The sequence below is a fragment of the Hypanus sabinus genome, chromosome 8 (genome assembly GCF_030144855.1).
Source record: "Hypanus sabinus isolate sHypSab1 chromosome 8, sHypSab1.hap1, whole genome shotgun sequence".
NCBI lineage: Eukaryota > Metazoa > Chordata > Chondrichthyes > Myliobatiformes > Dasyatidae > Hypanus > Hypanus sabinus.
The window spans coordinates 104,945,347-104,972,058 of NC_082713.1; the positions used below are offsets into that span (position 1 = coordinate 104,945,347).

At 44.2% G+C, this 26,712-nt stretch overlaps 1 protein-coding gene across 2 annotated transcripts in view; it reads left to right on the forward strand.

Moving 5' to 3' along the window:
* Positions 1–9,298: 9,298 nt before the first annotated feature.
* The window catches only part of mon2 (MON2 homolog, regulator of endosome-to-Golgi trafficking), a 177,763-nt gene continuing 160,349 nt past the window's right edge, over positions 9,299–26,712 (forward strand). Inside the window, exon 1 of one of the 2 annotated variants that reach the window (XM_059977529.1) lies at positions 9,299–9,548. In XM_059977529.1, the coding sequence (XP_059833512.1) occupies positions 9,441–9,548 (108 nt within the window). In that variant the 5' untranslated portion in view covers positions 9,299–9,440. The remainder of the gene's footprint in view (positions 9,549–26,712) is intronic. The other variant, XM_059977528.1, reaches the window with a different exon arrangement.

Sequence of the window (26,712 nt, forward strand, 5' to 3'; positions counted from 1 at the left end):
CTCACAAACCCCCGTAGGCTATCTCCCTTAGCCGGAACGGTGGCTAATTGTGAGCCGGTTCGGATGTGCCAGGAAATGGGTCGCCACAAAGTTTTCAGATTGTACAAGATCACCATAATCTTCAAATTTCGAATTACATTTCAAAAGCTAACAAACCACGGGGAGCCGCATCAGGTTGCCGACCTCTGAGCTAGAGGAAATGTCTAGCTGTGGGGGATAACCCCTCCTACTTGTGAGTTGAGGGCCCCCATTGCAGTATTCCTAAAAGTCAGTGAACAAATCCATTACACCGAAAAGATTTCCCTGTGTACTCCTCCTATATATACATATATACACATACATACATACACACACACACACACACACACACACACACACACACACACACACACACACATATATGCACACATATATATATTCTCATTTTGGTGGGGGAAAAGGAGTAAGTGAGCGAATAAAGAATAACAACTAAGTAATTTAAAATCCACATTATAATAAGTATTTCTCGAGATAGGTATATCTCCGTGTACTTTTGCTTCTGTTTAGCTTCTCAACATTTTTAAAGTTAGCCAAACCTTATGGCTCTTCTGAAGGGGGTGAGGACTGTCTTTGGGAAGCTCCCGGTCTCTCCCTGATATGTTTCTCTCGGCCTCCTCCCATCTCCTGCCTTCTCGATTCTTGCACTATTTCCCAAGCAGAGCGGGACAATTCCTCAGCCAGGCTTTCCTTCGTTTTGCTCACGCTGACGGGCACCCCTCTGGCCTTCATGTCTGGTCGCCTCTTCCACTGTCTGGTACAACCGCATCCCGTTGTCATAAAACACTCTAGCTTAGCAGGATACGGAGTTTGAAATTTAATCTTATTTTGCTTTAATTCTCGCTTTATTTTGGAGTATTCTTTGCATTTCCGGAGGACCACGGGGGGGGGGGGGGGTAACATTGGTCGAAATATATTAATTTATCCTCTTAAAAACACTGCCTTCTTACCCCAGGCCCTTTGTAGAATCTCCGCCTTGGTGCTGTACCGAAGGAATTTAATTATTATTGAGTGTGGCTTTCTATCCCGGGTAGGTTTCGGGACGAGCACACGATGCGCTCTTCTGACTTCCAGCTTCATAGCCGGGGGAAGATCCAGCGCGTCCCGCGGTAACTTTCCAACAAACTCCGTCATAGACGAGCCCTCCACTCCTTTGGGAACGTTTTAGATTCTGATATTTTTCCACCGTGATCTTCCCTCCAGGTCAAGCAGTTTACCTTCTTGCTGATGTATTATTTTTATTGTCTTACTCAGTATCCGTTTCACGTTTTGAACGTGATCTTCCACCTTCTCAATTCGAGTCTCTGCCACCGCTATTTTTTGATTGACGCTGGCGAGCTCTGCCTTAATATCACAGAGCTGCTGCTTTATTTCTTTCCGGAACTCCCTTATCTCTTTCAGGATTTCGATCACATTCGCTGCTTCGTCTGAACGAGGCCCGGCAGCCGCCTCGCTAGCACGCGGTCGTGTCGGAGAGCCGCTCGCTGCACTCCTCTCGGACCCAGGCTCCGCAGTGTCACTTTTTTCATTTCCATTTCTTTTCCCCATTCTTGCACCTCTTTTCAGTTCAAATATTTTTCAAAAAATATTATATTTGACGGGTTAATCGGGCTTAATACGTGCTTTTCTGGAGGAGCTAGTGACTTAAGCTGCCATTCTCAACGATGACATCACCAGAATCAATGACTGCTTTTTTAACACAAACTGACACTATTTAAAAACTGTTTACTCTAAGCATAGTGTAGTGTCTAACGGCCACAAAATTGCATGTGACTGATGTTAGTTCGAGACTGTTCAACAGTCTCCTGTCCCAAATAAATGGCATAGTGTTATTATAAAGGGAATCCTAGATATTTTCCTGTATTTAGTTTGTTTTTTGTCCCAAATAAGCTGCTGACCGGATTAACCAGAATCCACTATACATAGAAACCCAAACCACCTGCAACTTTCCTGTCCATTGAAATGAAGATCACGCCAGACTCATAGAACACCACACCACAGATATCATGTAGTCCATGACAAACTGTTATTTTGCCTAGTCTCATCGACCTCCATACCCCTCACATCCATGTACCTATCCAAACTTCTCTCAATTGTTGCAATCAAAACTACTTCCACAGGCAACTCGTTTGACATTTGAAGCAGCCCCTGAGTGAAGATTGACCCGCTCAGGTTCCCTTAAATATTTAATATTTCGCCTTTCTCCATTAACCTATGACCTCTCGTTCTAGTCTCACACAACCTCAGCCTGCTTGCATTTACTCTCTCGATACTCATAATTTTGTATGCCTCTATCAAATCACAAGCCGAGGTCCCACTGCTAAACAAATGCTCTTCATGGCCTGCGTCTCAAGCAGCCTCTGACAACCAAGTCCAACTCCTTGGCCTTCACGTGTGACATCGTTCTTATGCCCAGCAGAGCTGTTCTCACTGAGAAGGGGCAAAGGCAGACCACTGCCACCTTAAAACCAGTTGCTCTGGGCGGATGGTAGCTCATATAGGACAGGGAAAACTCCGATTTCAAACCTCCGCTGCCTTGCGGCTATACCCGCTCACGGGAAAGGCTTTGGGAGTAAACCCCGAGGACAAATCCGGAGTCGGAGTCCCGAAGGCGGCTGACCGACACGGCAACTCCTGCAACGCTGCTGGCACCAAACTGTACCGACGTTCGTCGTTCCTTTGGACCGGTCATCAGCGTGGGGGGTGTCCCACTGCATGGGCAACAGACGCATCTCCACATCAACTCTGCCCTGGCTTGCACTCTGGAGAGGCCACTCCAGCTTCTCTTTATAGTGCCGGACAAACACGGGAAGCAGAAGTTACTGGTTATAAGTTATAATGCTTGATTGGCGTAGAGCATGGCGCCGGGGTTGCTTCCGACTGTGGGAGAGACCATCGTGTTTCACTAGACAGCTACCCCCCACCTCGAGCTGGGCAGCCCCCAGCCAATAAGGTGCAGTCCCGCCACAGTCAGTCTTCCTCATTGGCTGCATGGGGATGATGGATTATTCCACGAAGAGCTGACTGCAACTACTACACCAGGCAAGAAAGAAAACCTATCGAATCACACAACTCTCCTCAAGTTGGGATGTTGGAATGCCTGCACAATGATGACTGGACTTCACCAAAACCTCAAGGATATCGAAGATGTACGAAAAGCAGCAGTCATTAACAATGAGCTACTAAGGCTCAAGGTACTGTAGATATAGCTACCCTACAAGAAACACGTTTGGCAGATTCAGGTACACTGAAGGAAATGGACTACACATTTTTCTGGCAGGGAAAGAACCAAGTCGAGCCCCGAGAGCATGGAGTGGGTTTTGCCGTTAGGACTTCCTTGTTGCAAATGGTGGAGCCACCAGAAGATGGATCAGAGTGACTAATGACTCTCCGCCTACACACCAGTCATGGCCCAGTATCTCTCGTCAGTGTGTATGCTCCTGCCTTGAACTCCACCTCTGAAGCAAAAGACATGTTCTATGACAAATTAGAAGCTGTTGTCAGGAATATTCCCAGTGATGAGCGCCTCATTCTCCTTGGTGACTTCAATGCCAGAGTGAGAACTGATAACGATTCCTGGCCATCTTGTCTTGGCCACTTTGGAATTGGCAAAATAAATGAAAATGGACAACATCTCCTGGAGTTCTGCTCCTATCATGGCCTGTGTGTAACTAACTCCTACTTACAGACGAAGTCAGAGTACAAGGGCTCATGGTGACATCCACGGTCTAAACACTGGCACCAACTAGACACGACTATCACCAGGCACCCTTTCATCAACTCTGTACTAATCACTGGCTCATACCGCAGTGCAGACTGCGATATGGATCATGCTTTAGTACGCTGCAAGATTATACTATGTCCAAAGAAAATCCACCACTCCAAACAAACTGGAAAACCTTGCATCAACACAACAGAGATGAAACAGTCAGAAAAGTTTGCCAAGTCGGTACAGGGTGCCATGATACCTCCTCACAAGGAGATACTGCAACAGAACAATGGTCATACCTTCGCGACACCGTCCGCGGATCAGCACTCTCTATCTGTGGAAGAAAGACCACAAAGAGCAGTGACTGGGTTGAGGCAAAGTCCAACATCATGACTCATGTCATCGAAGCCAAGCGTGCAGCTCTCACAGAGTACAAGCGCTCACCATCCAACCAAACACTTCGAGCTGCTAGAAGCAAAGTGCAACAGACTGCAAGGCAGTGTGCAAATGAGTGAGGACATTCAGACAGCAGCTGTGACAGGCAACATCAGATCGATGCATTATGATATCAAGAAGGCCCTTGGCCCATTGCAGAGCAAGACAGCACCCCTGAAGTCATCCAGCGGTGAAATAATCACTGATAAAAGCAAGCAGATGGAACGCTGGGTAGAACACTACACTGAGCTCTGTTTGAGGGAAAATGTTGTTGTTAGCTCAGCCATTAATGCCATCGATTGACAACCAGTCATGGATGAACTCAACTCCGAACCAACCATTGAGGACCTCAGCACAGCAATTGACAGTCTGGCCCCAGGGAAAGCTCCTGGAAATGATGGGATTCCTCCAGACCTGATCAAACACTGCAAGAGCTCACTCCTCCAACCTTTACATGAGGTCCTCCGTCGGTGCTGGAAGGAAGGAGCCGTACCACAGGATATGTGCGACTCCAAAATCATCACTTTGTACAACAAGGGTGATAGGAGCAATTGCAACAACTATAGGGGTATCTCCCTCCTGAGTATTGTCGGCAAAGTCTTTGCTTGTGTAACTCTGGCATGTCTACAAACTCTGGCAGAACTGGTCTACCCTGAGTCCCAATGTAGTTTTCGCACAAGGACATCAACTGTCGACATGAATTTCCCACTCCGTCAACTCCAGGAGAAGTGCAGGGAACAACAGAAACCCTTCTATGTTGCTTTCATCGACTTGGCAAGGCACTTGACCTTGTCAGCAGGGATGGGCTCTTTCATATTCTCCTCAAGATCAGCTGTCCCCCGAAACTCCAAAGTATCATCAAGTCATTCCATCACGACATGAGGGCTACTGTTCAGTACGGTGGCAGCTCATCAGAACCCTTCACTATTCATAGTGAAGTCAAACAAGGATGCGTGTTGGCCCCAACATTATTCAGCATCTTTTTCTCTCTGCTATTGAAGTATGCATTTGGGATGTCGACAGAAGGCATCTACATGCATACCAGGTCTGATGGGCGGCTGTTCAACCCTGTGCACCTGAGAGCAAGAACAAAGGTGCGAAAGATCTTAATACATGATATACTCTTTGCCGATGATGCGGCTATAACCTCACACACCAAACAGCAACTACAAACTCTCATGGACCACTCCTCTAAGGCATGCAAGGACTTCGGGCTTACCATCAGCCTAAGAAAACTAATGTCCTTGCCCAGAATGTAGTGGAGACACCAGTCATTACCATCGACAATTACGCTCTAGAAGTGGTCTACGAGTTCACATACTTGGGGTCGACCATTAACAACACTCTCTCCCTTGGTGCTGAAATCAATAGGCATATCAGCAAAGCAGCATCAATCCTTGCTTGACTCTCCTCATGGGTCTGGGAGAATCTGAAACCTGCTACAAAGACCAAGACTGCTGTGTACAATGCATGCGTTACCAGTACCCTCCTGTATGGTAGCAAGACTTGGACCATCTACTCCAAGCAGGAGAGGAAACTCAAGTTTTCACCTGTGCAGCCTACGCCGCATGCTCGGCATCACCTGGAGAGACAAAGTCTCGAACTTCGAGGTCCTCTCCCATGCTAGACTTCCCACAACGTTCACGCTTTTAAGACAATATAGACTGTGCTGGCTGGGCCACGTCCGTCATGTGAAGGATGGTAGATTGCCAAAGGACATCCTCCACTGAGGAGTAGCAACAGGCAAGAGGAACGTTGGTAGACTCCAGCTTCGCTTCAAGGACCCCTGCAAGTGCGACATGAAAGCCTTAAAAATCAACACAGAGTGCTGGGAGGACACGGCAGATGACAGCAACAAATGGTGAGGTAATCTTCAGCAACACCTAGAGCAAGGCGGAAGAGTGATCCTGAGCCAGTTTGAGGAGCAGAGAGCTAAACAGAAAGCACAGCAGACAGCAGAAAACAATTCCACGATGCCCTACAAATGTAGCAACTGTGGCAGGATCGGCCTCAATAGCCACAGTCGACGCTGCTCAATAAACCAGTGACTATCAGAGACGCAGTACCCATGGTCGACCATGACTGACGGAGGCCAAACTATTAAATCTCCCCTCGTTCTCCAGGGAACAAAGATCTGACCCATCCAACCTTCCCCTGTAACTCAAGTCCTGGTAATGTCCTTGTAAATTTTTCTCTGCACTCTTTCTGTCATACCTGTAGGTAGGAAATCATACACAATACTCCAAATGTGGCTTCACCAATGTCATACAACTTCAATAACATCCCAACTCCTGAAGGATGTTTTAATTTATAAAACTCTTCCAGTGCCAACCCCAACCTCAAATCTACACATAAGACTTTAAAGACAAAGGAGCAGAATTAGGCCACTCAGCCCATTGGATCTTCTGCACTGTTCCATCATGGCTGATTCATTATCTCCCTCGCTCTCATTTTCCTGCCTTCTCCCCGTAACCGTTAAAACCCTTACTAATCAGGAACCTATCAACTTTGAATATACTTAATGACAAGGCCTCCACAGCTATCTGTGGCAATGAATTCCACAGATTCACCACCATCATGCTAAATAAATTCCTCCTTACCTCTGTTCTAAAGAGATGTCTTTCTATTCTGAGAATGTGCCCCCTGGTCCTAGACTCCCCACCATAGGAAACATCCTCCACACATCCACTCTGTCTAGGCCTTTCCCACACACTGGCTAGAAAAACAGAGGGCTATGTGGGAGGGAAGGGTTAGATTGACCTTTGGTTAGGTTAAAAGGCCAGCACAACATTGTGGGCTGAATGGCCTGTCTATATTGTACTGTTCTATGTTCTAACTCAGCGTGTCTGGCAGCATCTGTGGAGGACAGTAAAGAGTTAATATTTTAGACTGTGACCCTAAATGAACAAATAATGCTTGCCCCAGCATCCTCAGCCTCAGCTGGTGAGAATAGTACACCACCGTCATCACTTCCTGAGAACAGTGCCCTAAAGTCCCTCTGCCCAACAACACCCCTCAGGGATATTCACTGCACGCCCTGTCACTTCGCAGTTGTCCAAATCTTTATTCCCTTGCCCACTTTCCCAGTTGATCTTTCCACTTACTCCAGCGTGAACAGCATCTCCAGTGTGACAGAGCAGCATCAGCTCTGATGGGTTGGTCATGTCATTCAGATGTCTGACTCGCGTCTCCCCAAACAGATCCTTCAAGGTCAGTGTTGGGCAAAGGAAACGCTTCAAAGATAACATCAAAACCAGCCTAAAGAGCATCAACACATCCTCCATCTAAAAACTGGGAAGACGTTGCACTTGAGAGATACACCCGGAGGAAAACTGTCCAAGAGGGAGCTGCACAACGTGCTCCTCCGTACTGCAGAGAACAAAGGGCTGCTGTGAAATGAGAGACTGAACAGCCACCACTTACTCTCGCCCACGCTACGCCAGAATACGTGGATCCCGGGATCAGCCTCTACAGCCACCAGTCAATAGACAACCTCTGAGCGGAACATCATGCTCCACTCAAGTGATTGCACTACTAACCATCTTGTTTCATGAGAGATGCTCCGAACACTCCAATTAATTTCTAGCTTCCAGGATGGACAGTTTGTGCTCTTGAGCTGAAACAGAAGCTGGTTAATGTAAAGGTTCTGGTCCAAAGGAAACTTGTTTAATTCCCAGCTACCTGGACTGTTCTTCCCTCCATGAATCAATGCACAAAGCGGTAGAAGAACTTAGACAGAATCAAAGTCAGGCTTATTGTCACTGACAAACTAGAGAAAATCTGCAGATGCTGGAAATCCAAGCAACACTGGCAGAATGCTGGAGGGTCTCGGCATCTGAGGGGAAAAAGTACAGTCGATCAGTCGATGTTTCGGGCCGAGACCCTTCGGCAGGACTGGAGAGAAAAAAGCTGAGTAGATTTGAAAGGTGGGGAGAGAGAAACACAAGGAGGTAAGGTGAAACTGGGAGGGGGCAGGGATGAACCAAAGAGCTGTGAAGTTGATTGATGAAAGAGACAGAAAGCTATGGAAGAAAGAAAGGGGGGGAGGAGCACCAGAGGGAGGTAATGGGTGGGCAAGGAGATAAGGTGAGAAGAGGGAAAAGGGGCCCTCCCTTTACCATTTCCCACCCCCCTTTCGCTCTCTCACCTTATCTCTGGTGTTTCTCTCTCCCCTTCCCCCACCTTTTAAATCTACTCCTCATCTTTTTTTCTCCAGCTCTGCCAAAGGGTCTCAGCCCAAAATGTCGACTGTTTATTTCTCTCCATAGATGCTGCCTGGCCTGCTGAGTTCCTCCAGCATTTTGTGTGTGTTACAGTCACTGACATAAGCATGAAATATATTTGGCAGCGTCGGTGCATTGCAGGCATAACAAATTAATATAAATTACAATAATTTATTAGTGCAAAAGAGGAATAGTGAGGGAGTGTTCATGGGCTCACAGACCATTTGGAAATCAGACAGTGGAAACATTGAATCTGGGCCCTCAGGCTCCTGTACCTCCTCACTGACAGCAGCAATGAGAACAGGGCAGGTTCCAGATGATGAGGGTTCTTAATGATGGATGCTGCCTTCCTGAGGCACCATGTTTGGAAGATGTCCTTGATGAAGCCTCTTTGCTTTGGTACTTCCATACCAGCCAGTCAGAATGATTTCCACCGTACATCTGTAGGAATTTGCTAGACATACCAAATTTCTTCAAACTCCTAATTAAGTATAGCCGCTGGTGTGCCTTCTTTATGATTACATTTTTACATCTGCTTTTTCTTAATTTTATTTTATCTCAGCTCATGCAGGTAAAACCTAAGGTACGGGCATACCCATGCACATTGACCTCTCAATTGCTATGAACTGTTGGCCTATCCTACTGGTGTTTGGTATTGTAGTTTTCTGGATATTTACATAACTATTACCATGCAGCCCTGATGTTTTACCCCAAAGGACCACAGGGGGGCGCTCCAGCTGCAGGATGGCGCCTCCACGACCTCCGACCGACAGGCGGCGAGGCGGAGGGCACCAGCCCGCACTGTAACCTCCGGTACACTAGACGGCGCTGTGGGCGACTGGTGTCTGCATCACTTCCCATTCGGCCTGTGTTTACGGAAGTCCGGCTGACGTGTCGGAGGCGCGCGGGTTTGTGGGCGTGAGGGCGGTGGGGGTGCGCGCCGCGGCCTCGGGTTTTGCAGCCTAACTCAGCCCGGGAGGGGAGCGCCGGAGTCCGGGGGGTGGCGATAGGACAGCCGCGTCCTGCGGAGGGGAAAGATGACCACCTCATCACCCGAGGCCGTGAAGAAGCTGCTGGAGAACATGCAGAGCGACCTGCGGAGCCTGTCGTTGGAGTGTCGGAAGAAGTTTCCTCCCGTCAAAGAGGTGAGGGAGCGGGGAGGGGTCCGGGGTTCGGGGGTCTCGCAGTCAAGGGGTGGGAGTGAAGGGAGAGATCGGGGACGGAGGGAGGGGGGTCAGAATGATGGGGGAGAGAGGGGGAGGGGAGGGGAGGGGAGGAACGTTGATCAGGATGATGGGGAGGAGTCAGGGTGGGGTGTGAGAGAGTTTGGAAATGGCGGATTGACAGGGTGAAAGGTCGGGAGGGTGGGGGAGAGAAGGGAGGGGTGAGGGGGAGGTGGCAGGCATTGGTCTCAGCAGGAGGCGGGGGTCTTGGGGTCAGAGTGTGGCGAGGAATTATTCTGGGATCCCTGTCCCAGGACTGGGCGCTGGCGGCAGCAGCAGGGAAAGAAGTGGACCACTGCACTGACACGGGGTCGGAGAGTGAAAGTACCTCATCTCTTCCCCCCCCCCCCCCCACCCTGCTCCACATCAGATGGAGGAAGGGGTCCCTCCACCAAAGCTAGACCCAGTCTGTAAACCTGCCATTGGGAAAGGGAGGGCACAGTTGCACAAGACTCTGCTGTAACCACAAGCAGGACTTTGCTGGAGATTCTCAGCAGATCAAGTAGCCTCGGTGGTGTGAAGTGAGGATTTAGTACCTGTCCTTGGAAGAGGACCTCTGGCTTTAGAGAAGCACAATAGGATGAAACTCTGTCAATGTTGGAAGTCCTTCCTAAACTCCTACTCGCCAGAGTGTGGCTCCTGCCACCTTTGTTTCAAGCTACATGAAAGGAAAAAACAATGACATCACCACTGTGAATTGTTCCCTTTTGTGTTTGAGTGTGAAGTGTCTTCTGCTCCTTGCACCTTTTCACATCTAATACGAAGGAAAAGTGCTTTGTTTCCAAGTGGTTGTATTGTAACTTGTATAGAAATTACTTGTTCAGCTTCTCTTAGTGCCTCTCTACCCAGCAAGTTATTGAAGGGTACTTATTCCAAACCAGTAACATCTCAGTTACACCATTGCTCGATTCAGAGGGATTTAAATGGCGCTTGAGGTGATTAGAATAATTTATCATTTTGAAGAGATTCATTAGTGGAGCAAACTCTGGCACACTTCAGATAAAAAGACAAGTTGTTTTCTTGAGAAGGAATGATTCCATGGCTGGAGTTTGACTTTATTAATATTCAGTGCCAGGCTAAGGTGATAATAGCACAACACAACCTGCGGAACCAAATACTTTATCATTTTCATTACTAGTAAAAATGCACTGGAGTTGCTATAAAAATGTCTCAAGTTCTACAAAGTCCCCCAGTGCAAGTTTGTCATTGTAAGGAGCCTACTCACATTGTTCGGTAGCATAACGCTTTACAGCGTCAGTGATCAGGATTCAGTTACCGTCGCTGCTCTAATCAACCATTCTAGTTGGATCCCCACCTTTGTGCCAACCTCCCCCTATCTATTACCCCCCCATCACTGACTGCAAACACTTTAAACCATTTAAAACTGTTTACATTGTAAATACATGCTGATACATATGTGCTTTTTATTCCATATCCCTACTTAAAACTTTATTTTTATATAATTCTTTATTTTTTAATGTGTTGAACATTGAATGTCACACCCTGCCCCACACACCACAGCAGATTCCTAATGCATGTAAATATTTATGGCGAATAAAGTTGATCCTGGATTTTTTACGAAAGACAACTCGTCCTGTATAAGACAGTAAAGAGTCTGTGTTTACCTTGTTCCTACTTTGATTTATCTGATTGTGCTGCTGTGAAACCGGGTCCTGAGGCAGATACTTAAGAATCAGGTTAAATGTCCTCTGTCTTTCCTGCAATTTAATGATTCTAGTGGGGTCACTGTATGATGTAAATGAGCAGTCAGAGTCAATTGATCTGAAGTTTATATTTTTAAAACCACGGCACACATTTCATTGACTATCTTTGGATCATGAAATAGCAATCAAAAGTAAGAAATCAATGTGAACGTTACTGCATAATTTCTGCTTCTTCAATGTTTCAGAAATGCCTATGCTTTGTTTGATGTATGCGCTTTGAATAGAGGTTGTGACAGAGGCTGTAAAATGCAGTCTTTTTAAAAATTTGTACACATTTAGGATCAGTGCAGTGCTGAAAAGTAGCATTTTGTGCTCATGCCTAACTGACTTGTCAGGCCATTTCAGAGCTTTTAATGGTCAATTGGGCATTCGTATACACCCGCCCCAAATCAGGTAAAATGGCAGAGTTATTCTTACTGAGTGCAGGAGTAAAAACTGAAAATACTGGTAATATGCAACAGGTACTATTTCTCCACATGCTGCCTGACTTCAGAATCACAAACAGCTTTATTAGCACTGAATTATACGATGTGAAATTTTGTTTTGCAGCAGCAATACAGTGCAGAGACATGAACATTTTAAGTTCCTAAAACAAATACAGTTGGCCCTCCTTATCCATGGGGGATTGGTTCCGGGACCCCCCACGGATATCAAAATTTGTGGATGCTCAAGTCCCTTTTTAACATGTATCAGTGCAGTGGTCTTTAGGACCCAGCGGAACCCCAGACTTTATTTAACATGTCTCTGTGCGGTGGACATTAGGACCTGGTGGCGCAGCTCTGAATCCACAGTGTTTCTGTTCATGAAAATAATCACGATCGCGATTGAAAATAAGATGGAAGTAATAAAGTGATCGGAAAGAGGTGAAATGTCATTGGTCATTGGAAAAGCGTTAGGCTACAGTCGGTCAATGATCGGAACAATTTTAATGGAGAATGTGAAAGGCCCTGCACCGATGAAAGCTACAATTATTACTAAGCAACGCAGTGGTTTAATTTATTGAAATACGTATGTTTCTTAGGTGTTTTATATGCATAGAAAGGTAAAATGTTTGACTAACTGACGCTAAATAATACCGGATGTACCTTTTCCAACTTAAAGACGGACTCAGGAATTGAACTCATTCATAACCCGGGGACTCTCTAGATTACTTATAATACCCAATGCAATGTAAATGCTGTGTAAATAGTTGTTATACTGTATTGTTTAGGGGATAATGACAAGAAAAAAATAGTCTGTACATGCTCAAGCAACGAGTGCTGGAGAGAGAACTTCCGGGTTTTCCCAATCTGCGGTTGGTTGACAAGGAGGGCAGACTGTATTGCAAAACAATGAGAGGTGTGTTTGTAGACTTGATGAACATTGACTGAACTTCAATTTAATTCTGATTTTCTGGTGGTGATTTCTTCATCATGGAAGCATATGACTAATTTTGGCATTGTATGCTTATATAGCTTTTAAAGAGAGTTGTATTGCATCATAAACACAAGAAATTCTGCAGAGGCTGGAAATCTTGAGCAAAATACGCAAAATGCTGGAGAAACAACAAGTCAGGCAGTATCTATGGAGAGGAATAAGCAGGTTACGTTTGGGGTCTAGGCCATAGTGTAGCTATTAGTGAAACATGGTTGCAGGAAGGGTGTGATTGGTAACTAAATATTCCTGGATTTAGTTGCTTCGGGTGTGATAGAGTAGGAGGGGCCAGAGGAGGAGGTGTTGCATTACTTGTCCGAGAAAATCTTATGGCGGTGCTTTGGAAGGATAGATTAGAGAGCTCCTCCAGGGAGGCTATTTGGGTGGAATTGAAGAATGGGAAAGGTGTAGTGACACTGATAGGAGTGTTTTATAGGCCACCTAATGGGGAGCATGAGTTGGAAGAGCAAATGTGTAAGGAGGTAGCAGATATTTGTAGTAAACACAAGGTGGTGATTGTGGGAGATTTTAATTTTCCACACCAAGACTGGGAAGCTCATTCTGTAAAAGGGCTGGATGGTTTAGAGTTTGTGAAATGTGTGCAGGATAGTTTTTTGCAACAATACGTAGAAGTACCGACTAGAGATGGGGCAGTGTTGGATCTCCTGTTAGGGAATGCGATAGGTCAGCTGACAGATGTACGTGTTGGGGAGCACTTCGGGTCCAGTGATCACAGTAGCATTAGCTTCAATATAATTATGGAGAAGGACAGGACTGGACCTAGAGTTGAGATTTTTGATTGGAGAAAGGCTAACTTTGAGGAGATGCGAAGGGATTTAGAGAGAGTGGATTGGGTCAAGTTGTTTTATGGGAAGGATGTAATAGAGAAATGGAGGTCATTTAAGGGTGAAATTATGAGGGTACAGAATCTTTATGTTCCTGTTAGGTTGAAAGGAAAGGTTAAAGATTTGAAAGCACCATGGTTTTCAAGGGATATTAGAAACTTGGTTCGGAAAAAGAGGGATGTCTACAATAGATATAGCCAACATGGAGTAAAGGAGTTGCTCGAGGAGTGTAAAGAATGTAAAAGGAATATTAATAAAGAGATTAGAAAAGCTAAAAGAAGATACGAGGTTGGTTTGGCAAATAAGGTGAAAGTAAATCCGAAAGGTTTCTACAGTTATATTAAAAGCAAGAGGATAGTGAGGGATAAAATTGGTCCCTCAGAGAGTCAGGGTGGTCAGCTATGTGTGGAGCCGAGGGAGATGGGAGAGATTTTGAACGATTTCTTCTCTTTGGTATTCACTAAGGAGAAGGATATTGAATTGTGTAAGGTGTGGGAAACAAGTAAGAAAGTTATGGAACCTATGACAATTAATGAGGTGGAAGTATTGGCACTTTTAAGAAATTTAAAAGTGGATAAATCTCCGGGTCCTGACAGGATATTCCCCAGGACCTTGAGGGAAGTTTGTGTAGAGATAGCAGGAGCTCTGACGGAGATTTTTCAGATGTCATTAGAAACGGGGATTGTGCCGGAAGATTGGCGTATTGCTCATGTGGTTCCATTGTTTGAAAAGGGTTCTAGAAGTAAGCCTAGCAATTATAGACCTGTCAGTTTGAGATCAGTGGTGGGTAAATTAATGTAAAGTATTCTTAGAGATAGTATTAATAATTATCTGGATAGACAGGATCTGATTAGGAGTAGCCAGCATGGATTTGTGCGAGGAAGGTCATGTTTGACAAACCTTATTGAATGTTTTGAAGAAGTTACGAGGAATGTTGACGAGGGTAAGGCAGTGGATGTAGTCTATATGGACTTCAGCAAAGCCTTTGACAAAGTTCCACATGGAAGGTTAGTTAAGAAGGTTCAGTCGTTAGGTATTAATGCTGGAGTAATAAAATGGATTCAACAGTGGCTAGATGGGAGATGCCAGAGAGTAGTGGTGGATAATTGTTTATCGGGATGGAGGCTGGTGACTAGCGGGGTGCCTCAGGGATCTGTTTTGGGCCCAATGTAGTTTGTAATATACATAAATGATCTGGATGATGGGGTGGTAAATTGGATTAGTAAGTATGCCGATGATACTAAGGTAGGAGGTGTTGTGGATAATGAGGAGGGTTTTCAAAGCTTGCAGGGAGATTTATGCCGGTTAGAAGAATGGGCTGAATGTTGGCAGATGGAGTTTAATGCTGAGAAGTGTGAGGTTCTACATTTTGGCAGGAATAATCCAAATAGAACATACAGGGTAAATGGTAGGGCATTGAGGAATGCAGTGGAACAGAGAGATCTAGGAATAACAGTGCATAGTTCCCTGAAGGTGGAGTTCCATGTAGATAGGGTGGTGAAGAAGGCTTTTGGAACGCTGGCCTTTATAAATCAGAGCATTGAGTACAGAAGTTGGGATGTAATGTTAAAATTGTACAAGGCATTGGTAAGGCCAAATTTGGAATATTGTGTCCAGTTCTGGTCACCAAATTATAGGAAAGATATCAATAAATTAGAGAGAGTGCAGAGACGATTTACTAGGATGTTACCTGGGTTTCAGCACTTAAGTTACAGAGAAAGGTTGAACAAGTTAGGTCTCTATTCATTGGAGCGTAGAAGGTTGAGGGGGGATTTGATCGAGGTATTTAAAATTTTGAGAGGGATAGATAGAGTTGACATGAATAGGCTGTTTCCATTGAGAGTAGGGGAGATTCAAACGAGAGGACATGATTTGAGAGTTAGGGGGCAGAAGTTTAAGGGAAACACGAGGGGGTATTTCTTTACTCAGAGAGTGATAGCTGTGTGGAATGAGCTTCCTGTAGAAGTAGTAGAGGCCAGTTCAGTTGTGTCATTTAAGGTAAAATTGGATAGGTATATGGACAGGAAAGGAGTGGAGGGTTATGGGCTGAGTGCGGGTAGGTGGGACCAGGTGAGATTAAGAGTTCGGCACGGACTAGGTGGGCCGAGATGGCCTGTTTCCGTGCTGTGTTTGTTATATGGCTATATACCCAGTTCCCTCCTGTAGACCACCCAGTGGAATCTGTCTCCACAATGTCTACATGTAGTGCATTCCATATTTCCTTCAGATATTGAGTAAAACAATTTTCTCATGTTCCAACAAATTCTATTTTGTAGCTGTGATCTCTAGTCCTGGACCCATTATCTGCTTTCCACTATTTTCTCAGATCTCCCATCATTTTTATTTGAGCAAATCTCCCCTCAACCTTCCCTTTCTCATGGAAAACAGTCTAAGCCTCCAGGAGAATGATCCCAGATAAGTAGCATTTAATGCCTTGGAATCTGTGTAGTTTAGAAGAATGGGGAGGGTTCTCATCAAGACCTACTGAATACTGAAAGGTGTGGATAGAGTGGATGTGGAGAGGATGCTTCTAATAGTGACAGACAGAATGACATCCCTCTAGAGCAGAGATGAGGAGGGTCAGCTTTAGCCAGACAATGGAGAATCTGTGGAATCCTAGTTGTTGGCTTTCAGCTCTTTAGAGGAAGGGATATCCTGCATATTTAGAGATATAGCACAGTATAGGCCCTTTGAGCCGTTCATGGAATCATGGAATAATTTACAATGACCAATTAACCTACCAACTACTACATCTTTGAACTGTGGAAGGAAACGAGCACCTGGAGGAAACCCATGCATTCCATGGGGAGGACGTACAGACTCTTTACAGAGGACAAAAGGGTTGAACTTAGCTGTCATAGCTACTCTATATCATTTCTTTATAAGGTTCATGTTACCCTGCTGGTTAGTAACCAGGGAGAATCCATCCTCCAGCTTGAAAGCTGGATGGCCATCTGTGCCTTCGTAGAAAGAAAGAGAGCAACTGCTCACCAAGTCATTAGCAATGAACTCTTCCTTAGGATAGTTGATCAGGACCCAGAAAGATCTAATTTTCTTCTTAATGGTGAAAGTGTTTTAATGCCTGTTGATTTGCTCTTAAATGTAATCTTTACATAGGCAAAAAGTCAAAAATACATCCTTGAAGTTTTCCCTCTGAATGCCTTACAACCTTTTCCCTTGAAAGAGCTTGGAGCAAAGAGCCAGTGTCAGGAGTTCAGTGCTAGATGTGTGATCGACAGTGTAATCGACTGCCTTTCCTCAAAGTGAAGGCTGATGACACTGACCTTGGTCTGTCTTCAAGTGGGTCTGGAGCAATTTCAGTGTCAAATGCAGTAAAGCCAGGTTTCAGGAGCGCACAGAAGGGGGACAGGGATCATTGCTGCCTGATAGACCACAGGTTTTGTGTCACCTTTCCTTCATTCAACCATGACCTGTGCCAGTAATGAACTCTGCTTCAACCACCCTTCAGGTGTGCCCACCATCAGTGAAAATGTGCAAGAGAATTTGAATAATTCTACATATTTTCTCAAGCTTCCTGTGGTCTAAGCAACATAGTTACTCTTGCTGTAGTCACAGTTTGGCTTTGGTAGTTTAAATACTTTGAGAAAGAAGAGCTTATTTACATTGGATCTTGCTCTGAAGGAGAGAACTGAGATATTGGTATTCAAACAGAATCTAGCAACTTTTTCCTGGGCACCAAGAGACTCCAAGCTCAGATATTCAACTCATTTGTTGCTTGTGTAAGATTGTGGTCATTTAGTTGAGGTTAAAGTGTGTACAACAACATGGTGAGAGTAACTCTTCGGAACGATGTTTTTAAAGAAAAATGGCACAAAATCGAGCTTTGAGTGAACAGTTTTAAAATAGCATCAGTTGCCTGTGTTTGTGTTCAAACGGTGTGATTTTTGTCACTGATAGTTGGCAAGAAATAATGAAGACAATTCAGAGCTGTTTCGTTCAGTGCGGTTTCAAGCATTCAGGCTTGGAGATGCCAGTTTCATTTTCATTCCTAGCTATTTCTATCTCACCAATTCAGCATGTTCAAAACTACGAAAAATTATCGGCAATCACCTTGAATGTTGCGATAAGAAGGAAGATTTGGAGGATGCAATATTGACAGGATTGTATGAAGGCGGCCCATTATCTGCAATAGGTGCCCACTAATTTTGTTCATATACAGTCAGAAGAATTCCTCCATTGATATGTGCTCTAATTTGTTCTGTATTACACTTAAGTACATAATTTTTTACTTTTTAAAATCTGTTTCCATGAAACTTCAGATAATTGGGGCAGTCACTTATCAGGTAATTGGGCTGAAATGTGCTGGTCCTGATGTGTCTCAGTTGACTGGAGTCCACTGTATGTGGTATTGAACACAAATTTGATTGATAAACAGTATCCTGATGTATTCTTTGCTGTTGTCTAAGTAGATTGGAGAGCCAGTGAGATTGCGATCAATATAGATTTGTTGTAACGGTAGACACATTGCAGCAGGTCCAGCTCCTTACTCAGGCAAGAGTTAATTCTAGATATAAGCAACCTCTTGAAGCACTTAATTTCTGTAGATGTGAGTAAATTCTGCTCTTCTTGGACACCAGTGTGATCGCTATCTTTTTGAAGCAAATGCAGACCTCAGACCATAGTAGTGAGAGATCACTGAACACTGTAGGCAGCTGCTTGGCTCACGTTTCAGTGCTTAGTCAGGTACACTGTCAGGACTGGCATTCTCTTGAAGGATGTTCTGACATCAGCCTCCAAGACGGAGATCACAAGATTGAAATAGTGCAGAGAAAACTTACAAGGATGTCGCTAGGGCTTGAGGATCTGATTTACAGGGAATCGTTGTATAGATTAGCACTTTATTCCTTAAGATATAGAATGTTTGTCAGGCAAGATTTTTCCTTAAGGAAACCTTGCTGACTTTGGCCTATTTTATCATGCTCTTCCAAGTACCCTGAAACCTCAACCTCATCCTCTGGCATTGAGTGTGTGGCACTGAGGCTCAGAAGAGAAGAAGTAAAGTGGACTGCAGTGGTGATGGAAGATTCCATAGTCAGAGGAATAGAGACAAGATTCTGTGGGCACGATTGGTATGTTGCCTCCTAGATGCCAGAGTCAGGAATATCTCGGATTGTGTCACATCATTCTAAAGGAGGAGGGTGAGCAACCAGGCGTCCTGGTACATATTGGCACCAGTGACATGGGTAGACAAGATGAGTAGATATTTTAGGATGCTAGGTAGAAAGCTGAAAAGCAGGAGTAGTAATCTGTTGGTTACCGACGTGCCAGTGAGAGTAGAATGATTTGTCAGGTGAATGCTTGGCTCAGGACTGATGCAGGGGGCAGGGCTTTAGATTTCTGGATCACTGGGATCTCTTCTGGGGAAGGTATGACCTGTGTAATAAGGACAGTTATACCAGTAGTCCAATATCCTTGTGGGCATGTTTGGGAAGGTTTAGACTGATTCGATAGCGGTACGGGAACTGGAGTGATAGTGCTGAGGATGGGGTTGTTGGTTTATAAACCGAGGCAGTGTATTGAAACTGCTAGCAAGGTGAGGCTGATGATAGGGCAAAGTCGCAAGATGAGTTGAATTGCAAAACCGAAAAGGTAATGAATACAATACTGTAAGTTTTTATTTGAATGCACACTGTAAACAGAATAAGGCAGCTGAATTTGTAGCACAGTTACATATTGGTATGTTTGACATTGTGAGCATCACTGAATGGTGGCTGAAAGAAGATTATAGCTGGGATCTTGATGTCATATCAAAAGGGTAGGCAGAGGGGAAGTTGTTGGTAAAAAATTAAATCATTAGAAAGCAGTGACATAGGATCACAGGATGTAGAAATGCTGTGGGTAGAGCTAAGAAACTGCAAGGGTGAAAATACCTTGTTGGGAATTATATACAGACTTTCAAACAGCAGTAAAGATATGGTCTACAAATTACAACGGGAGATAGAAAATGCATGTCAAAAAGGCAATGTTACAGTGGTCACGGGGGATTTCAATATGCAGGTACATGCATCGTGGCATGGGCCTCTGTCGGTCAGAGTCGACTATGGATATTGTGTCCTAGCTATCGAGATACGCAAGCCTGAACAGTACAATATGGAGAGCAAGTTGTTGCCCATGTAGCAAGCTCCCCCTCTTCACACATCTGATAAACCCAAAGGAATGGCAGAGATTGATACAGTTTGGTATCAGCAGCATTGCAGGAGTTGCCAGTCAACTTTTTAACTCAATGTAGAACTGCCTTAGGGACTCCAGCTCTGGATTTTTCTGTTGGGGTTTACTCCTGAAACCTACCCCATGAGTGGGTATAGCCACAAGGCAGTGGAGGTTTGATATCAGAGTTTTCCTTCTCCAAGATGAGCTGCCAACCACGGCTGACGAGCCCCATCTGCCTGTAGATTGCAGGTAGATTGGGAAAATCAGGTGGTGCTGGATCCCAAGAGGGGGAATATGTAGAATGCCTAGGAGATGGCTTTTTAAAGCAGCTTATGGTTGAGTCCACTATGGGATCCACTATTCTGGACTGGGTGTTGTGCAATGAACTGGAATTGATTGGAGAGTTTACGGTAAAGTACCCCTTAGGGATCAGCGATCATTATATGATAGATTTCAACCTGCAATTTGAGAAGGAGAAGCTAACATCAGGTTTATCAGTATTACAGTGGAGTAAAGGGAATTTGCAAGACATGAGAGAGGAGCTGGCCAAATTTGATTGGAAGGGAGCACCAGCAGGGATGACGGCAGAGCAGCAATGGCTAGAATTTGTGGGAGTGATTCAGAAGGTGCAGGATAGATACATCCCAAAGAAGTAGTAGTATTCTAAAGGCAGTATGACGCAACCTTGGCTGACAAAGAACTCAAAATCAGTATAAAAGTCAAAGATGGGGAGATATGTAGAATAGATACTGGATTACTAGAAAATGATGCTGGAGAGGTAGTAGTGGGGACAAGGAAATTGCGGAGAAACTGTATGAAGTATTTTGCATCAGTCACTAGCAGTATGCCAGAAGTTTCAGAAGTTTGAGAGTGACGGGGGCAGAAGTGTGTGAAGTTGCCATTACTGGGAAGAAGGTGCTTGGAAAACTGAAAGATCTGAAGGTAGTTTCTAAACCATTATTAGTTTGGAAAAACTCTGAGTATCATCTCTCAAAATATTCAAACTTCAAAGTAAATCGAAGTGTGTATATGTCACCATATACCTATACTACCCTGAGATTCATTTTCTTGCAGGATTTCACAGTGGAACAAAGAAATACAATAAGATCAATTTTTCTTAAAAAACTACTCACCAACAATAACTGGTAAACAACCAATGTGGAAAAGAAGACAGCAACACAAAATTCACATAATAGATAAATAATACCAAAAACATGAGCTGCAGAGATCCTTGAATGTGAGTCCATTGGTTATGGAATCAGTTCAGTGTCGAGATGACTGAAGTTATCCACTCTAGTTCAGGAGTCTGATGGTTGAAGGGTAATAACTGTTCCTGAACCTGGCACTGTGTGTCCTGAGGCTCCTGTACTTCCTTCCTGATGACAACAGCAAGAAATTGGTTTTGGTTGGTGGGTGTCCTTGGTGAAAATGCAGCCAGTGAAATATCTTTATAGTGCACTCACAGGGAAGGTGAGAATGTTGTCTTTCAATTCATGCTGTCCAGGCTTTATAACAACAGTGTGATAATGATCGGATAATAAAGTTTCAGCAATGCTGATTGTAAGATGAACATTAGTTAGGGACACTGAAGCTAGCTTATTTGAAATTGTGCCATGGGGCGATTCTCCACAAAATGAATCAATGTGATGTACCTTCGCTGCAGTCTTCCCACCACAAGTTGTTTTTACTGGTACTGGATGACAAGACCTGTATACAGAAAGCCAGGCAGCATCTCGTCTGGGTCCTCTGGTTCTCATAGTCAAATCCTTTCACAATGAAAACCGACATACTATTACCTTCCCATTTCTTTTCTAATTGCATGTTAATTTTCAGTGATTGATGTTGAAAATCTTCTTGCACTCTGATATCTTTCAATCTTCTGTCATTTAAAAAAAACCCTGCCTTTATTTATTTTACCAAAATAAATTACCACACTTTTTCCCCACATTATTTTCCATCTGGCATGTCCATACCTATTCACTTAACTGGTGTGTGTCCCTGATGTGCCTCCACATCCTTTTCATATGCCATACTGCTGCCTCACTTTATCTCATCAGCAAATTTAGATTATACTACATCCCTTCGTCTAACCCCACCCCCACCTCCTCCTTCAGAAGTACACGGACAAATGGGTGTGTCCCTCAGCTCCACATCCTAGGTGCTCTGATTTCCTTCTGCACCCCAGAGACTACGTGAAGTGGCTTTTGTTATCTTTGGAAAATGGTAATGAAAGTATCAGTCTCCATATAGCTGCCATGGTCATATAGTGGGTGGTACAGTCCCGTAATGGCCAGAGTAACACTTCACAGCATCAGCAATTGGAAGACCAAGATTCATTTGCTGCGTCTGCCCTTAAGGAGTTTGTACATTCTCCCTGTGACTGCATGGGTTCGCACGTTCTAAAGATGTACAGGTTAAGGTTAGCAAGTTGTGGGCCTGCTTTGTTGGCACTGGAAACATGGCGGTACTTGGGGATTTTGATGCAACTGACACATTTTGCTGTTTACTGTTCAATTGTTTTGGAGAAAATGTTTATTTTAAATGATAGACATCATTAGGATATTTTTTATTTAGTCAGTGTCATGCTTAGTATTTTGATCATGATGGATGAATGATTATTGGTGGAAGCTCTAATTGGACTTTTCCTTTACTACTGAGTAGAAAAGCCCTCATGTATTGCTGTAGAGCTATTTCTGCACAATTGGCTGTTTGACTAAACTGCAATTAGACTAATTATGCTAAGCATTATCCTTTATTCAGTAAGTATACTGATATGAAGATAGGTAGAAGGGTGGGTAATCTTGAGAAAATAGAAGAATTTAGGAGAATATGCAAAGAAGTGGTAGATGGAATACAGTGTCAGGAAGAGTGTGGTCACGCACTTTTGTAGAAGAAATAAAGAGTAGACTATTTTTTAAATTGGGGAAAAATACAGAAAACTGAGGTGCAGAGGGACTTGGGAGTCCTTGTGCAGGATTCCCTAAAGGTTAATTTGCAGGTTGAGTCTGTGGTGAGGAAGGCAAATACAGTGTTAGAATTCATTTCAAAAGGACGAGAAGATAAAGTAAGGATACAATATTGAGACTTTAATACGCACTCAGTTGGAGTATTGTGAGCAGTTTTGGGCCCCTTAGAAAGGGTAGTCTGAAACTGAGCAGCATTCAAAGGAGGTTCATGAAAATGATTCTGGGATTGAACAGCTTGTCATATGAAGAGCATTTGATGGCTCTAGGCCTGTATTCACTGGAATTCAAAGTATGAGGAGAGACCTCATTGAAACCTTTTGTATGATGAAAGGCCTTGATAGACGGTGGAGAGGATGTTTCCTATGGTGGGAGAGTCTAAGACCAGAGGACGCAGTCTCAGAATAGAGATGCATCCTTTTAGAACAGAGTTGAGGAGGAATTTCTTTAGCCAGAGAGTGGTGAATCTGTGGAATTCATTGCTACAAGCAGCGGTGGAGGCCAGGTCTCTATGTATATTTACGGCAGAGGTTGATAAGTATTTGATTGGTCAGGGTATGAAGGGATATGGAGGAAGGCAGGCTTAGAGAAAAATGGATTAGCCATGGTGAAATGGGCCAATGGGCCAAATGTTCTAACTCTGCTCCTATGTCTTATGGTCTTATACTGCTTCTCACAAGCCAGAATATGAACAGTTGAACCGAGACTGGAGTTGATGCAGTAAGTTTGCACACAAGAACAAAGTAAAAATGAATAGAACAGAACTTTATTGTCATTGCTCAAGACAACAAGATTGCAGTTCTGCTCCAGTCCATGCAAAACAGATTTACAATGCATGCAGTATGGCTTAATAAAGATAAGAAAAAAATCCCCATGTTTACATACAAAAAGTGACTTTGATAGTCCATAATGCTCAAAGGCCATTGACAAGCCAGGGTGCAGCATTATTCTGCTGCACAACAGCCCTCGGGAAGAATCTGTTTTTCAGTCTCATTGTCTTGGCTAAACTGTTTCTTATCTCCTACAAGAAGGCCTGAGATTGAACAGGTAGTTCCTGGGATGGCATGGGTCTTTAAATATCTTACAAGCACACCATAGGCATTGAGAGTTGTAAGTTGTCTTCAGGTCCCAATGATGTGCTGAGCCAGCTAATCACCCATTGGAGTGCTTTATGATGTGTCTTGCTGCAGCTAGGGTAGCACAGTGTCAATCCGACGCAGACTGGGAGACCGTTTTGCTGAACACCTATGCTCAGTCCGTCAGAGAAAGCAGGATCTTCCAGTGGCCACACATTTTAATTCCACGTCCCATTCCCATTCCGCTATGTCTATCCATGGCCTCATCTACTATCAAGATGAAACCACACTCAGATTGGAGGAGCAACACCTTATATACCGGCTGGGTAGTCTCCAACCTGATGGCATGAACATTGACTTCTCTAACTTCTGTTAATGCCCCTCCACCCCTTCTTATCCCTGACATATTTAGTTGTTTGTTTTTTTTCTCTCTGTCTCTGCCCATCACTCTGCCTATTCTTCATCTCCTTCTGGTGCTTCCCCCCTCCCCCTTTCTCCTGAGGCCTCCCGTCCCATGATCCTTTCCTTTCTCCAGCTCTGTATCACTTTCGCCAATCACCTTTCCAGCTCTTAGCTTCATCCCACCCCCTCTGGTCTTCTATCATTTCACATTTCCCCCTCTTCCCCACTACTTTCAAATCTCTTCAGTTAGTCCTGACGACGAAGGGTCTTGGCCCGAAACGTCGACAGTGCTTCTCTTTATAGATGCTGCCTGGCCTGCTGTGTTCCACCAGCATTTTGTGTGTGATGCCTGTCATAAACCTCTATCAGATCTCCCCTCAGCTTCCGGTGCTCTAGAGAAAATAACCCAAGTTTACCCAGACCATTGTGCCCTCTAAACCAGCCAGCACTATACACAATACTTCAGAAGTGACCTAACCAGAGTTTTATGAAGTTGCGACACAACCTCCTGACTTTCAAACTCAGTGCCTCACCTAGTAAAAGCAAGCATTTCCTGCTTGTCATGTCATGTCATGTCCTGACGAAGGGTCTCTGCCTGAAACATTGACTGCTTATTTCAATGGATGCTGCCCGACCTGCTGAGTTCATCCAGCTTTTGTACGTGTTGATTTGACCGTAGCATCTGCAGTGTATTTTGTGTTTATTATTTCATAAGCTTTCTTAACCACCTTATAGACCTGTGTAGCCAACACGGATCCCAACAACTCTCTGTTCAGCAACACTCTTAAGGATCTTGCCATTAACAGTGTCCTGTCTCCTTGTGTTTCCCCTACTAAGGTACAACACCTCACATTTATCTGAGTTTAACTCCATCTGCTGTTTCTCAACCCATATCTGCCAGTAGTCTATATCATGTATTCTATAGTCTATATCATGTATTCTTTGCCAGTCTTCTGCACGATCCACGACTCCACCAATCTTGGTATCATTTGCAAATTTACTCACCCACCCATCTACATTTTCATCCAGGTTGTTTATATATATATCACAAACAGCAGATGTCCCAGCACAGATCCCTGCGGAACACCATTAATTACTTGACTAAGTTCCTTTCATCACTATCCTCTGTCTTCTATGCGCAAGCCAGTTCTGAATCCAAACAGCCAATTCATAGCAGATCCCATGCATCTTAATCTTCTGGAATAGCCTGCCATGAGAGACTTTGTCAAATGCCTTACTAAAATCCATGTAGGCTACATCCACTGCCCTACCTTCATCAATCTCTCTCATCACCTTGTCATAAACTCAGTGAAGTTGGTAAGGCATGACTTCCCACACACAAAACCACACTGGCTCTCCCTCATTAGGTCATAAGTTTCCAAATGCTCATGTATCTTCTCCCTAAGAATTTTTCTAGCAATTTCCCTACAACTGACTTGAGAATCACTTGTCTATAGTTTACAGAATTTTCTCTAGTTCCCTTTTTAAATAGAGGTACAACATTACCCACTCGCCAGTCCTCTGGGATGTTGCCTGTGGCGAGAGAGAACACAAAGATACTGATCAAGAGCCCAGCAATGTTGTATCTTACCTCTTTCAATAACATGTGGTAAGTCCCATCAGGTCCTGGGGACTTATCCACCTTAATACTCATTAGGAGGCCTAACCCTTCTCTAAATGCTCGAATGTATTTACACACTCAGCACTGATTTCCTGGTCTTTTTCTTTTTCCTGGTTCTCCATATCCTTTTCCTCGGTACAGTGGCCATTGTGCCTTCCCTACTCCTGAAGTTGTGTTGATGGACTCAAAGAGCTTCTTGGCAATGTTCATCCCCAAAAACTTGAAATGGAAAGCTCTTTCCACTACTTCACCATTTATGAATAGTGGGGCTTGTTCGAGACCTCTTGCCTTCCAAAAGTCAATTATCATTTCTTTTGCATTGATGTTGACTGATAGGTTATGATTCCTGCACCGAGCGGACAGTTCAGCACCTCCTCTCTGTGCAGATTCGTTATTTATGTGATTAGGCCAATCATAGTTGTGTCATCTTCAACTTTGATGATTGGGTTTCTAGCATGAAGAGGAGTACAGTCATAGGTGAAGAGAGAGTAGAGAAGTGGGCTTAGTACACAACCTATGGGGCACCAGTGTTCACGGTTAGTGGGGTTGATATGCACTTACCTTGGCATCTATGGGACTGAGTGCCATAGGTCTGTAGTCATTAAGACATGTTGCTGCTGTCATCTTGGGGATTGGAATGACAGTCGCGGCTTTGAAGTAGCCAGGACCATAGCCTGGGACAGTGAAAGGTTGTAAATGCTCATCAGCACTTCTGCCAGCTGCTTGATGCAGTCCCTGTCCTACTGCTCTGCATGCATACAGAGTATGTTCATGTACATGTATGTTCAGTGTCAGTGCAGTTTTAATTTTTGCATAAATATGAGCTAAAATGCAATCAGATCTTCACATAAAACCTAAAACCAGATAAAGA